General features: G+C 42.2%; 1 protein-coding gene across 3 annotated transcripts in view; it reads left to right on the forward strand.

Annotated features, from left to right (window-relative positions):
• Nucleotides 1–14,717, forward strand: part of PPARGC1A (PPARG coactivator 1 alpha) — a 462,659-nt gene that overhangs the window by 434,544 nt on the left and 13,398 nt on the right. For 2 of the 3 annotated variants that reach the window (XM_043572870.1, XM_043572869.1), the window contains exons 8-10: nt 6,021–6,936; nt 7,534–7,638; nt 7,798–7,918. In XM_043572870.1, coding sequence (XP_043428805.1) covers nt 6,021–6,936; nt 7,534–7,638; nt 7,798–7,918 — 1,142 coding nt within the window. The remainder of the gene's footprint in view (nt 1–6,020; nt 6,937–7,533; nt 7,639–7,797; nt 7,919–14,717) is intronic. The other variant, XM_043572871.1, reaches the window with a different exon arrangement.

Below are 14,717 nucleotides of genomic sequence, written 5' to 3' on the forward strand. Positions count from 1 at the left end.
TAAAATTATTTCTGTGGAAGTAATAAAAAGCAAGATGGCTATTTTATAACTAATTAGGGGGAAGGGGAAGAAGAAAATAATCAGCAGTTTCATCACCCTAACGCACTAGGTCTTAGCAATATTTTCCTCCATTGGTATTGCAGTTTCCTCGTGGTTTTGATGATAGAGGACAAGTGTTTGGTGTCATTTGTTTTTCACTGTATGTTTTCCCTTGGCTTAAATTGGCCAACATCCAAACTGAACTTTGGTGGACTTGTTCTTAAAAGAACCCACTCATTAACCCATCAGTTTGTCATTTCTTATTCTTTTATGTAGAGTTTTATTTTTTTTTAATTTTTATTTATTTTTTGAGAACAGAGAGAGACAGAGTGTGAGTGGGGGAGGGGCAGAGAGAGAGAGAGAGGGGGACACAGGATCCGAAGCAGGTTCCAGGCTCCGAGCTGTCAGCACAGAGCCCGATGTGGGGCTTGAACTCACGAACCGTGAGATCATGACCTGAGCCGAAGTCGGAGGCTTAACTGACTGAGCCACCCAGGTGCCCCTAGGTAGAGTTTTATATTGCCATTTTTGGACTTCCCATTTAAAAATCTGTTTTGCTGGACAGAATATTGACAGAGAGCATAGATTTGCTGTACGCTTTTGGTATATACTTCTTTTGTATGTGACTTATCTTTGGGGAAATGAACCAAAGCCAAATATGAGCAGTAGTTGGTAGTTTTCAAAGGAAAACCATAGCATGAGAGAACTGGAAAGTGATTTTGACAGGTCATATAATCCTTTACTGAGCCTGAAGACTCCAAGAAAGAGAGACCCCACAAATTCTCTTTACAGCCCATTCCAGTGTTTGGCACCTCTTACTGTCAGGGGTTTCCTCCATATTTCAACTCCATTCTTCGTTTTCTTTTTTTGATCTCATTCTTCTTGACCCAACATCTGGAATGATCATTCCTTTGTTATCTTTTCAGGAAATAATACTATCCAAATTTCTTTTAAGCCAAGAATAACACAGTGATTTCCTCTCCCACATCAGCTTGTGGGGGGAGTTGGTGATCGACGTTCCCAGAAACGTCACCCCCTCACCCCCACCCTCATCCCTACTCCTGCCCCAGCTCTGTGGGAAAGTGCAAGGGGAACCAATTAGTATCTCCGTCTTCCATGAGCAAGCGTTGGGGAGTTAGGCACATGTCCTAGGAATGTTCTGAAGGCTTTCCGTGAGGCCGGTTTGTTCTCCGGGAATCAGGGGTGATGTAGGAAATACTGAAAAAGCAGCAAAGTCAGGAGCACTGGCCCTCAGACCAGCCGGGGTTGATGGCAGCCAGAGTACTGGGCAGAGTACCTCACAGGGGATGTTCCCCTGTGCAAGCATTAACACTTCCGTGGCTGGCTCCTCTGGGGCTCCGGTGAGTTCCGGGAAGTTGGGGGTGGGTGAGACCACAGGAGCAACTCCTTTAACGAAATATTCTCACTGGCAGAGCAGTGGCAGTTCATACTGAGTGTCAGCCCTTCCTATAATCTCCAGATTCTTGAGGCATAGATTGCATGGGTAGGAGGAGCCACACGCCTCTCTGCCCAGTCCTTCTTTTTTTCCGGGAAGGCTTGAAGCAAATGAGAACCTCACCTTCCCACTGTTTGTCCTTAAGAAATATCCGAATCGACATGTGGCCTAAGGGAAATCCCGCCGTCAAAGAAACTGCGAGGCAAGGCACAGATACAGCGTTAGGTTCTGCAAAATACTGTAAACTATTCAAAAACAAAAAACAAGAAGCAAAACCCTGCTGAAGTCACTGCGTAGACAGTGGAACACGCAAAACACAGAGGAGTCACCGTTTATCAGAGTCATGCAATTAAACAAACAAACCCAAGAGAGAACTCCTCAAAGAAAATCGTTTTATAGCCCATAATGAAAAACGAAACAAAACTTGTCTCTGACTTTTTTTTTTTAAATAAAAGGGCTGTTTAAAAAGATGACTGTGGAGTGTGCACCACTTTTCCCAGACTTGCTTTGCAGAAGTGCCTAAGTGTGAGTGATGCAGAGGTACTTGTTTATTATAGAACACATTTCAATGCAGTAATCATAAATATTGCTAAGGTTGTGCTCTGTTGAAATATGACCTACATACTCTTGATTGTTTGTGTTACGTGATTTGTCTGACACCCATTACATTCCGGGTAATAGCAGCCATTTGTTGCTCTGCACAGCAGGCTCTTTTGACAAAAGAAAATAGGCAGTAATAAAAAAGCTATAGTCTGAATTACATTCTGCACAGTGCTGCACTGCTGAGAGTTTGTGCAAGTGTGTTAGCAATGCTCTGAACTGCCTCTTGTCAGCCTTCAGCCTGTAATGGCCATCTGTCCTCACATAAATCTGTCAAAACCTGCTAAGTTCAAGAGAGAGCATGGAATATACCTTGTACTGTCAACACCGAAATGTACACATTCCCCGGAAAATCAACACACAGGAAATAATCCGGAGGTTATGGGAGGCATTAGCCCTGTTGATTTAAGCTTGTGGGGTGAAATTGAGAGTCTGGCCATTAGAGGGAAGATGAGCAAAGGTAGTGGCATTAAGGAATTGAGTATTGACTGCCCTCCTCCCGCAGGGGACAGAGTTCTGGGTGGGGAAATGGGAGAAATCCAATTAGTTCAGGTGCGGCAAGGGGTCTCTGTCCTATCAGCGGCTCTTGAAAGTTTGACACTATTTTATATATATAAGTATATACAGTGCTTCTCACGCTTCTGTTTTGCTTTGTTTTGCTTTAGGTCTCAACTATATCTGGAAATAGATTTTCACTTAGGCACTGGTGGTTGCATCCTTGAGATTTCCCAGTCTTGCTTGGAGGTATTCTCTGAATAAAGATATTTCAGTAAACAGTACAAAAGTTTAGGGAATTATCTGAGCTGTTTTCCCTTACCCACCTACTCACTAATCCTGAAATAACTTCCATCCATGAAGCAGGTATTACTTTTTTTTTTTTTTTTTTTAACAAGCAGTGCCCACAGAAATTTCCACCCCTCATATTCTCCCTCGTGGGGTCTGTTTGGTTATCTCGGAGTGTTTCCGGAAATCTTACGCACACATGCAAGAACATACACTTACTTCAAGTTTTAGGGAATTGCCTGTTTATTAAAAGGAACCATGAAGTCCCTAAAATGCCAGCACCCTGGTGTCTTACCCAGCACAGAGTACAAGCCCAGTGGATGTCTGCTCCACCCCCATAGGCCCTCCAAAATGTGCAGAAGGGAAAAGGCTATGTTTTTAACTCAAAAAACAAACAAAAACAAAAACAAAAAAACTCAAGCAAACAAACAAACTACCATCAGGGTGTCGCCACTCCCCAGAGCAACTTGAGAATCAGTTATTTAAGTGATAATGAGCTTAGGTACTAGGACAAGGGTTTCGAATGTTCAAGACTAAAAAGAATTTCTATATTTAAAATCCCTAGATAGCTGAGCTATTTTTAGAACTAGTCTCTCTTTAATAGTGGCCTAATTTGGTGTTTCTGAAGTTTAGGGTTTCTTTTTATAAGTCTAGAATGTCAGTCAAAATACATACACCTGAGAACAAGGCAATGTGCTACTTAGACATGACAGGACAGAGGCTCTCCATTTGCGGCCCATGAACCACCTCATTAAAAATGTTTGACCAGCTTCCCAAGGTATTCTTGAGCCACTGAAATATAAGACCCGCGACTAAAGGAGAATCTAGAAAAATTTTTCTAAAAAAAGTACAAGAATTTTTGCACAAATAAGCCCAAGCAACATTCTACTAAGAGCATATAATCTATTTGGAAAGACAAGATAAACTATACATTCAAAAAAGAGATGAGCAAGAGTATAGAGCATTATCTGATAAGTATCAAACGAGTGATCCTGGCAATAAATTATTAGGAATGTAACAACTACTCTAATTTGGGAACCACGAGAAGATTTATGGAATTGGATTTTAGGATGTCGAATGTCATTTCCCCTATTCAAAGGCTATGTCATTTGCAATATTTGACTTTTATTGGCTGAGCAAAGAGAGATTATTCATCATTATTTCTTTGGGCATCTTAGCCTCCTGTGAGAAGTATCTGAGAATTTATCGTTTCTTTGGAGGAGCATTAGTATCTTTAAATTTGTTGTAATGGTAACTGAAGATAGCACGTGGTAGAAATGAGTGTTGGAAACGGGGCAGTGCGAAAGGTAAAGGAAACAAGGGGAAAAAAGAGAGAGAAAGATTGAATACATAAGAATCTCTTAGAGCGAGTAAAAGGCATACCTGTCCATGAAAGAGGGGACAAAAGGAGAGTGTGCCTCAGTGACATGGAGGTTTCATTGTATAATATGCCGCCTCCCTATTACCTTCAAATGAAGAGTACGGAAGGCATGTGGGGGTGCCTGCTAATCAAGGGAGCTTTTCTGGGACTCTGCTGGGTCCCTTCTCTGTGTTTGTATTCCCCTGTCTTTCTGAATTTCTCTGGGATGGATTTCCAAAGTCACATTACTTTGCATTTTTGTAGCCTTTCTCCCCTCATTTAGAAAGCTTTAGCCGTACAGAATAAAAATTGCCAAATAGTGGTGTCAAATATTTTATTATACAGGAAATATTAATTTCTTCCAGATTTTTATTGCAAAGTAGGAAAAAGAGGCAGTATCTTCCTGTTCATACCAAAATTGCATGTGGCTTTCTGTGACCTACTTGGTCGTGTGTGTGTGTGTGTGTGTGTGTATTTTTTTCCCTTTTCTCCAGCCAAGTCAGGTTTTTCTGCCATTTCCTTGAAATGTGCAGTTGCCTTAAGTCTAACCCCAGACTTGTTAGCAGACTTGAACTCTGCTGAACAGCGTTCACCCATCCTCCCGAATAGAAAATGGATTGTAAACGCAAATGTTCCCCTGTAAGCGTAAAGTCATTTGAACCCTAGCGTGCCCTTCTTCAAAGTTCCTTGGACTCTAGAGCCATTTCCCAATTATCCTTCCTCGGTGTGAAGGGATGAGTAGAACTTTCTCGGGGGTGAAACAGAGTGGAGGCAACTACAGCTCACAGACTCTCCCGCCATGGCCATCTGATGGCATTTTCTGCTCTTCTGGAGAAAAGGACGAAAGACACCAACCGATGGGGCGTCTCTGGTCTCCCTTTATTTTATTATTATTTTTTGTAATTAGTTGGTTGCCGGAGTTTGGGTCCGTTTCCGTCCTTCAGCCTCCTAACCCGCCCCGATGTTGTGCTCTAAATAAAATGGTCCACTAGCACTGCAATATTTAGTGTTCCTGTTCATTTAGGTTTCTGTTGCAGAACCATATTTTAGACAGAATGTATTAGTTATGCTTACAAGAAAGTATTATACCTACATTAGCCATGGTTTACTAAGTTAATGAACTGTGGAGACAAAAGAATCATTGCCGTCAAGTTGCACAGTTGTCTGGTTCCCTGCTTTCGTCTGTCGTGTTTTACTGGACTTCCTTTGAAGTTGTCTGTGTTCTTCCCACCCTGCCCCACATTTGCTGTCATCCCATCTTTTTTTTTTTTTTTTTTAAGTTGCCGAGTTCTGGGGCTCCTTGGGTAGTGATCCTCGATTGGGGAAATTTTTCTGAGCCACTTGTGTGCTCCTCAGAATTCCTTGCAGGCAAAGGCTACCAAAGCTATTCTGTGATCCCCCTGGGCCGTGCTGTGTTAATGTTCCATAAGGCAGACGCACGGTGCCCTTGGAAATGCGAGCTTGGGTAATGCCTGGTGCCCGTGGAGGCCGGTAGGGAGGCGTTCGAGTTTTCTGGGAAGCCAGGTCTGTTAGCATTGGCATTTAAAACACAAAATATCACAGATTTCACTGCCGCCTGCCAGTAGTGAAATCTGTCTTTTCTTGGTGACAGGGGCTTACAGGGAGAGAGGTACTTTTTCAGGTCTTGCATGAATTTCATGTACCTTCTTTCTCGCCATTGTCTGAAGCCCTGGAGAAGTTAGGAACACTTGTCCTGGCATTTAACCACATGATCTCCATCTCTTGTCTCTCTCCCCACCCCCCTCCTTCTTTTTCCCATAGGCCTAACTCCGCCCACTACTCCTCCTCACAAAGCCAACCAAGATAACCCTTTCAGGACTTCTCCAAAGCTGAAGTCCTCTTGCAAGACTGTGGGACCTCCTCCATCAAAGAAGCCCAGGTACAGTGAGCCTCCTGGCACCCAAGGCAATAACTCCACCAAGAAGGGGCCCGAGCAGTCTGAGTTGTACGCACAACTCAGCAAGACCTCCGTGCTCACCAGTGGACACGAGGAAAGGAAGGCCAAGCGGCCCAGCCTACGGCTGTTTGGTGACCATGACTATTGTCAGTCGATTAATTCCAAAACGGAAATACTCATTAATATATCACAGGAGCTCCAAGACTCTAGACAACTAGAATATAAAGATGCCCCCTCCGATTGGCAGGGGCAGATTTGTTCTTCCACAGATTCAGACCAGTGCTACCTGAGAGAGACTCCGGGGGCGGGCAAGCAGGTCTCTCCTTGCAGCACCAGAAAACAGCTCCAAGACCAGGAAATCCGAGCCGAGCTGAACAAGCACTTCGGTCATCCCAGTCAAGCTGTTTTTGACGACGAAGCAGACAAGACCAGTGAACTGAGGGACAGTGATTTCAGTAATGAACAATTCTCCAAACTACCTATGTTTATAAATTCAGGACTAGCCATGGATGGCCTGTTTGATGACAGTGAAGATGAAAGTGATAAACTGAACTACCCTTGGGATGGCACACAATCCTATTCGTTGTTCGATGTGTCGCCTTCTTGCTCCTCTTTTAACTCTCCGTGTAGAGATTCCGTGTCACCACCCAAATCCTTATTTTCTCAAAGACCCCAAAGGATGCGCTCTCGTTCAAGGTCCTTTTCTCGACACAGGTCGTGTTCCCGATCACCATATTCCAGGTCAAGATCAAGGTCCCCAGGCAGTAGATCCTCTTCAAGGTAACCTTGTCATCACCCACCCCAGAGCGTCAGGTCCAAAAAACAGACAAACCAACCAACCAACCAAAAAAAAACCAAAAAAAACCCAAAAAACCAAAACCAAAACACGCACTCGCAACCCACAGGCAGCCGGGCCCCTCAACACCGCATCCCCAGTGCCTCTGGAACTAACGAGGATGTTGTCACACAGACAGTCCTCCTCATCTTAAATCTGTCAGCCTTGAGCACAGTGGCTTGAGCCAGTCGGATCACAGAGAGCAATTTGTAAGAAACCTACTTGCTCCCCTAACTTTTTCCATTACCTGGAGGGTTGCCCTGTGCCAGTACAGTTGAGATCCACGCGAGATAAAGCTGACATTGTACCAGACTGGCGCTCGGCGTTAGCATCAATAAGAGAGGCTGGGAAAGCACACGTCACTCCCCAGACCTCTAAGCTGACTACACCATCACAAACCGCCACCGGGAAATCTCACCAGTAGCTAGGAAGAAAAAGCCGCTCTCTGTCACGCGGTGTTGCGGGGGCTATTCTGTCGTGCCAGTAAACCGGGGTGAAGCGGCGGTTGCAAATGCCCTCTCTGTTTTTCCTCTCGCTCCCAGATCTTGCTACTACTATGAGTCGAGCCACTGCAGACACCGCGCGCACCGGAATTCTCCTCTGTGCGCAAGATCACGTTCCGGGTCGCCCTACGGCCGGAGGCCCAGGTGAGGGCGCCTGTCGTTTTCCTTCTGCTCCTCTCACCCCCTCCTCTAGATGACGCGCTGGTAGCTCGAACCCTGCCCCCTCCCCCGATCATGATTGGTTTTGCTTGGGTAAGTGGAGGCGGTTGACGGTTGACTTAATGATGAAGTTATGTTTCTCAGGTATGACAGCTACGAGGAATATCAGCACGAAAGGCTGAAGAGGGAAGAATACCGCAAAGAGTATGAGAAGCGGGAGTCTGAAAGGGCCAAACAAAGGGAGAGGCAGAGGCAGAAGGCAATCGTAAGCAGCTGGGAGCTCGCTTTCATTTTAAGGGAGGGTTTCTCTTCCCTTCCCTTCCCTTCCCTTCCACCTGTTTTTTTTTGTTTGTTTGTTTGTTTGTTTGTAGACTAGAAAATAAACTAAAGCGAAGGCTTTGTTAGAATATGCAACATTCAGCCTGTTGACTTTGAAGCAGCGGTGCGTCCCCCATCCAATCCCTCTCGACGCAGATTATTGGGAAGCAACATGGTAAATGAGCGTAGGTTCCTATTCGGACTTCACGTTCCTCATTCATCTTGCAGCTCGTTGCTGTTCTCTCCTTTTGTTTTCCAAAATGGAGGGGGCAGGGATGTATTCAGTCAAAGACTGGCTCCATCGGGTCAGACGATGGGTTTTTCTTACCGTCCTCTGCGGCTTTTGTGAGTGGAAGATGAGGCGGTGCCCGTGTTTGGTTTTTTAGCTTTTGTCTTTTCTGCAGACGTTAGAATTGGATCGTGCGGGAAGGGACCGGGTTCAAGTTAGATTTAAAGGAGGCGGTAGATGAAGATTTGCTAAAAAGTCATCATTTCTTACTTGTGCTGGGTCAGCATCTAACCGGGTAGTTGACCCATCCACATTTCTTATGAGCTACTTTGCAGTAACCCATTATGTATTTCGTCACCACGTACTGCAAGGCATCGCATCTCCTTGACATACAGACATCACTGACACTTCGATGTAAAGATCCAGGCTATGTTGAACTTGTTGGTTCTCTGCGGGTCACTACTTCCCAGCACCTGCTCGCAAGTAGGTAGATTTTACCCCAGCTCCCTCCTATTGCTTTTCAACCCAGAACTTAGAAGGCGAAAGCCACTGGCCCCAGTTGTCAGTCTTGCCCATGGCAGACATTCCTAATCAATTATGGAACTCTTCCCACTGAGCCCGTGGGGAAACTTTGGGTCTCTCCCAACTCAGGGCTTCAGGGAGCCTTGAGTAATCAATCAGAAGTGGCATTGCTTTCGTCCGCCGTGGCTGCCTGTCTGTGCTTCGTTGTTCCTGAGAGTCATTTCAGTTAGATCAGCTGTTCCCAGGTCTTGCATATAAGGGAACCGAGGTTTAGGGAAATGACTTTCAACTGTAAAGGTGAGATTTATATTGTACCTTTAAGAAAACCTACAACCATCAACAAAATCTTGAAAAAACTACCTAAAAGAACTGACGAATGGGGTCAAAATCAAGCACTGGCCAACAGTTATCAACCAGAGGGAAAAGGTTAACTGAGAGGCCTGTTAATAGCAGGCACTCGAGGAAAAAGAAGGGAGAAGTAATTGAATACTTAGGCTAAAGGTCTAGAGTGTTTGCTGTCATTTAACGTCGAAGCTACCTAAGACTGAATCAAAAGTCTTGTGCAAATTACAACACCTTTGCTCATTTTTCTCAACTTTCAAATGAGCTGTGGTATTAAGAGCTGCCAGAGTGTCATTCGCTAACACTTAAAGAAGACTAATGAAAATTAAAAATTCAATTTTTCTAATTTTGCTGTATTTAATTAATAGCCTGTTCAATAATTATAATAACTCACATTTATATAATGCCATAGAGTTTACAAAGCCTTTTGGTATGGCACATTACAGTGAATCTTTACAAAAGAGAATCATGTTGAGCAAGCGTGTAGGAAAAGAGTTATTTCAGTGTTTGCAAATCCATATTTTGTAAAATCCTTCATGTTTCTTCCCAAAAGTATCACAGCGAAGAGAACGATTAACGGTTTCATCGTGCGTTTGTGCAAAATACACCGCTATGACCAAAGCTGTGCAGATAAATGTGGCTAAATGGCATGTGTTTCTTTTTTTCCTTCCGAAGATAATTTAGTGCCGGATACTTAATGAGAGTGCCTAAAGGAGAGAGGGGTCTTTTCATTAGTTTGGCTCTTTCCAAAATATCAATTGGTGTGGCTGGTCTACATTCCACAGTTACGCCTGTGCCAAAAGCAACCTCGAGGTCACTAGCCCCAGACTGAAAGCAGATACCCTCTGCCTTCTCTTTGTGTCCCCAATGTTGACCAGTTCTTTAGTTAATTCTTTGAGTAAGACAGTCTTTATCAGTCATCTCTGAAAGATGGCTTATATAGTAAAAATATCAAGTTGGCTTACACTGAGTCATTATAAATTAACTAGACATCTGGCTTTGAGATTTTTTTTGTTTTTGTTTTGGAAAAGGAGATTGGAAAAAAAAACTAGGACATAGGGATTATTTACTCTGTAATCAGCGAACTATAGATAATGAGAGCTGAATATAAAGATTTGGGACTAACTCGTAAATTCACCCCCTCTTGGACAATGACATGCTGTTTCTGCTTCACATAAGCGAGAACTCGTGATCCTTTATGTGATAAACATTTGCTAGTTGCTTAGGATATAGAATCAGGTAAGACCTGGTCCACACATCCAGAGAGCTTCAAGTCTCCCGGCAGATAAAGATATGCAAACGAGCAATAAGGTATGTTCAGTGCTATGGCAGAAGGTAACCTAAGGTACTGGTGGCAAATGGGTGGACATCTAGACCTGAGAATGAGGGAGGGCATTCCTGGAGAGGGTGAGATTGATCTGAAATCGAAAGAGAAGGAAGGCAAAGGTTTTCTACACCTGTGCTTTCCAATATGGCAGCCACTCGCCACACTGAATTAAGATGCACTATAAATGTGATTGGCTGTTGAAGATTTAGTTCAAAAGAAGAGGGTAAAATGCCTGATTAATACTTTTCATATCAATGGCAAATTGAAATGATAATGTTTTGGACATATTGAGCTAAACAAAATACATTATTAAAACTAAATTTTCTGTTTCTTTTTGCTTTTTAACATGTGCCTCCTAGAAAATTTAAGCTTGCATAAGCTGCATTATGTTTTTAGTGGGCACTGCTGTTCTAGGCAGAAGCTATAGGTCACAGTAAGTCCCTAGACAAGAGCAAGGTATGCTGAGAAACTGCTAGTCATTTAACCAGAACACTGGGGAACAGAATCGGTACTGGAGGGCTCGATGGAAGCGAGATCCTTAAAGTGTCCTGTAAGACATGACAAAGATTGTGAAGGCTATCTTGAAGGCATAGTGGAATTTCTTAATGAGTTTACCATAGGAAGATTTTCTGATTGCTTTCCTTCATCAAGATGATTTACTTTCTTGTGCCACAGTGCATTTGCAAAATGTATTTTAATGGACTTGGGCACAGAGATACATGTGATGAGCTTTGACTCATTTGACTGGATCAGCTTGAGAGGTCATTCGTGAAACAGCTAAAGGAACTAGGGCAGTCCTCTTAACTTGGTTGGGTAGGTGATTTCCATTCATATTTTTGAGAAACCCTTGACGTAATGAATAAGTAGTAAATTTTGTTTAGAATATCTAGGGCGCAATGTTGGGTTATCTATTAATTCAGATCAATCATATAATTAGAGGACTAGCAAAGCAGAGGCCCAGAAAGGAAATGAAAAAAATGTTAAATCATCGAATGACTGATATTTTACAAAATTAAAGGGGTCTTTGCCGCCTTTGGCTTGCTGTCTATATTGCTTTTATTTTGAGTTCCGTAAGGAGACGGTTTAGGAGGTCTGTATAAACTTTTGTCATTGCTTATGCATCTAAAAGTCTTTATCCAGACCAACCTGGATGCAGCAAATCAGAGAGTTAAGAGAGGTCTAATAGTCAGTAGTTACTAACACAGAATCTTATATTGGGGTTGACCATTGCCACCGTTCTGATTGTTCCTTTCCTCCACTTTCCACCTAAATTCTTTCTCAAGAACCACGTCACCCTGTCTTTCTCAGCCTTGCAGTAATTTAGGTTAATCGGAACTTTGCAAGCCAGAGTTTGGCACTTAATGTCTAAACTGTCACTGCCCTAATTTCTCGTAGAGTTCTAAGTCCCACTCATTTGCAGTCAGTAAAATTTTCTGCCAGAAAACATGATAATGGGATGTTCATTTAAAGGGTAAATGTACACATTATGATACGGCTCAGTGCTTGAAACCCAAACCAGATGTGCCTGGGCAATGACTAAGCCATTTCATTTCTCCCTTCCATTCGTCAGTATGCAGCCCAGGAGTCAGGAACAGTGCTTCATCATGGATAATTATCAGCTTCTTCCAAATGGGAAAAAAAAAAATTGTGTGTGTGTGTAATTTCTCATAGTTAGAATTTTTGGAGAAAATAGTTTTCTATCCAAGCCTTTTTCAAGAGATACTTCATGTAGGTTAGAATACATGTTCTATTGTGAGTTGAACCTCACTATTTAGAAATTATCAGTTTTACTGAAAGCTGTCCTCCATCCTCTCAGTTTCCATGCTGTCTGCCTTATCCGTGTGTTTACTTGCATACTGGCTCGTGCGTAGACTATCCTGGATTTATTCACCCTGGTCCAAATTTAGGCTTAGAAGAATATTCCTGGGTAGTACTTAACTGCAAGTAACTTTGGAAAACTGAGTACTGTAGTTTTGTTTCTTCCCTAAGAGTATTATTATAATCAATATGAAGGGAAAGAGAGCGAAAAAACACAATTTGACTTTTGTCAAGGTTTGGCATTTCTTTCTGTCCATATGTGCCTTTTCACAGCCATCCACCCCCTCACCTTGTCTTTTAGATGGAGGACCTCACTGTACCATTCAGCCTAGAGGGCATAGATTTTATCCATACACCTCACATACAGTATTTGTAATATCTTTGAAATTTCTGAGGAAGTCAGTTGGTAGCTAATCTGGAAATGAACATGAGTCTTTTGTGGCTGAAGTTGACATGCAGCTTCCTTAACATAGGAAAAAGAATTTTTATATTATCCTGACTTGGAAATGTAGGCTAAGAGTTCTGAGAATCAAAATCTAAATTCTGTCAGGCTGTTCCTTGTTGTTACCTGGTGTTGCAAAGCATTTTAGGGAGATAACCCATAAAGAAGCATCAAGCACAGTGCTTGGCATATATTAGAATTCAATAAATGTTAACCTCCCTGCTAAATTCCCTTTCTCTTAGTCAAACCCCTTTTACCAAAACTAGCTTATTATTTGACTGCAGCCATTGTATGTTTCCCCAGCTACCCGAGAGGCTCTATTCTCTTTTTGATAAAGATTTTGATCATGCAAAGTCAGTTAATTTCAGTCAGTTTTTTTCCCTGTATTCCCCCCCCCCCTGCATTTTGATATAATGATGATTTACTATCCCTGTTAATGCAATATAAATCTTCAATTTTGTTATCCACACCATCAGCAAACTAGCTTTTGTGAAAATTGAAGCTAAAAGATATTTGATAAATGTTCCATCCTCCTCAATAGTGAAAACTGGTCCGAAAATCATTTTTCAAGGAGCTTTTTCCAAAGGTTTAGAGTTCCTCCAAGCCTTTAAGAAGTTGAAAATGTTATTAAGCATTTTGATTTCTTTTCCTTTCATCTCCTGTTTAGAAATTAATGTCTTGAAAAATTGGCTGCAAATGTTAAGGTTTTTTAAAGATATGGAATCTATTCATCTGCCTAATAAAACTGCAACATGTTAAAAATAATCGGTTCTTTGCTAGACATTTTGGCCAATCTTGGAAAGATTTTTGTCTTTGCTTTTAGACCTTCAGATGCCTTTTAGTTTCATTTTTAGCACTAGGAAAACCAAGCACTCTAATCATTTTCTAAAATGAGAATTTCAGCATGTATTCAATCTCTGATCTTTGTAAGGAAGCAAGACGTGGTTCCATTCCTGTGTTTCATAAAAGGAGATGATAGACAAATAGGTAATTTAAGTGATTGTGCACCAGCCCTTTGGGTTTCTGTTTTTTCCCATCTAGATTGTGTCTTCTTTTTACTGCAGAATGTATCAGTATCCAAAAAGGTCCTCTGGTTTATCTTCTTTGTGGGATCGTTGTTGCATACAGTTTTGTATAAAGAAGCAATTCAGAGACTGTCCCAATATGTTTGCATATGGACGTGCATATGGTCGATTTTAGCTTTAACTTCAAATTTCCTTGAATACGTAGGCTGTGTGTATTCCCATAATGGTAGTTGAGCAATTTCTTTGTGATGGTTCAATTTCTTTCTCTCTCTTCTGCCTTTCCCCCTCCTTTTTCTTTATACAGTAGTAACCTTCCTAAAAAAGGCCTATTAAAAAAAAAAAAAAAAGTAACACCCATGCAAGCAGGCGCCAGAAAGTTTAGGTAACAGTCCCATCACATTTGGCTGTTTGGCTAGAGCTGGCTGTAAATAGAATGGAATGTGGTGTTATGAGTCCCTTACTCCAGTGTACAACACTGCCCCAGGATGAGTCTCATCATCCATTTATATTTATTGATTTCCAGGATGTGCTGGGTGGTCTGGAACAACACAATTACAGCCTTCAGTTGAGACATACAATCTACATGGAAGTGAATCAGGCACTCCATTCTGTTTGTGGGACTTCACCCGGTCAATCATTTAGGCCTGATAGCTGTTGTCAAGGGAATTGTGTTTTACTGAGTGTTTCAGTGGAGGCCCACCTCGGATTTTCAGAAGTGATTTTTAGGAGTGAGAGCTCTGCAAACATGTAGTTACTCCACACTTCTTCCACTTAAACCTGTAAAAACAAATCATGGAAACCTTTGTCAATTCACTCAGCTTAACTACCTTGGCAAGGTCTTTCCTATGACTAGGCATCAAACCTGGCTTTCATTCTCCATTTTCTTAGAGAGTCTCAGGGAGTAAGGATTACCCTTCAGCCTCTTTGATGCAATGAAGGGTGTAAGGGTAAGTGTTGAAATTGATTAACTGACTGGTGATTGATTGATTTTTCAACAAATATTCATTTAGACTCTGTGAGGTTTCAAGTACCCTTAACATA

The sequence above is a fragment of the Prionailurus bengalensis genome, chromosome B1 (assembly GCF_016509475.1).
Source record: "Prionailurus bengalensis isolate Pbe53 chromosome B1, Fcat_Pben_1.1_paternal_pri, whole genome shotgun sequence".
Taxonomy (NCBI): Eukaryota; Metazoa; Chordata; class Mammalia; order Carnivora; family Felidae; genus Prionailurus; species Prionailurus bengalensis.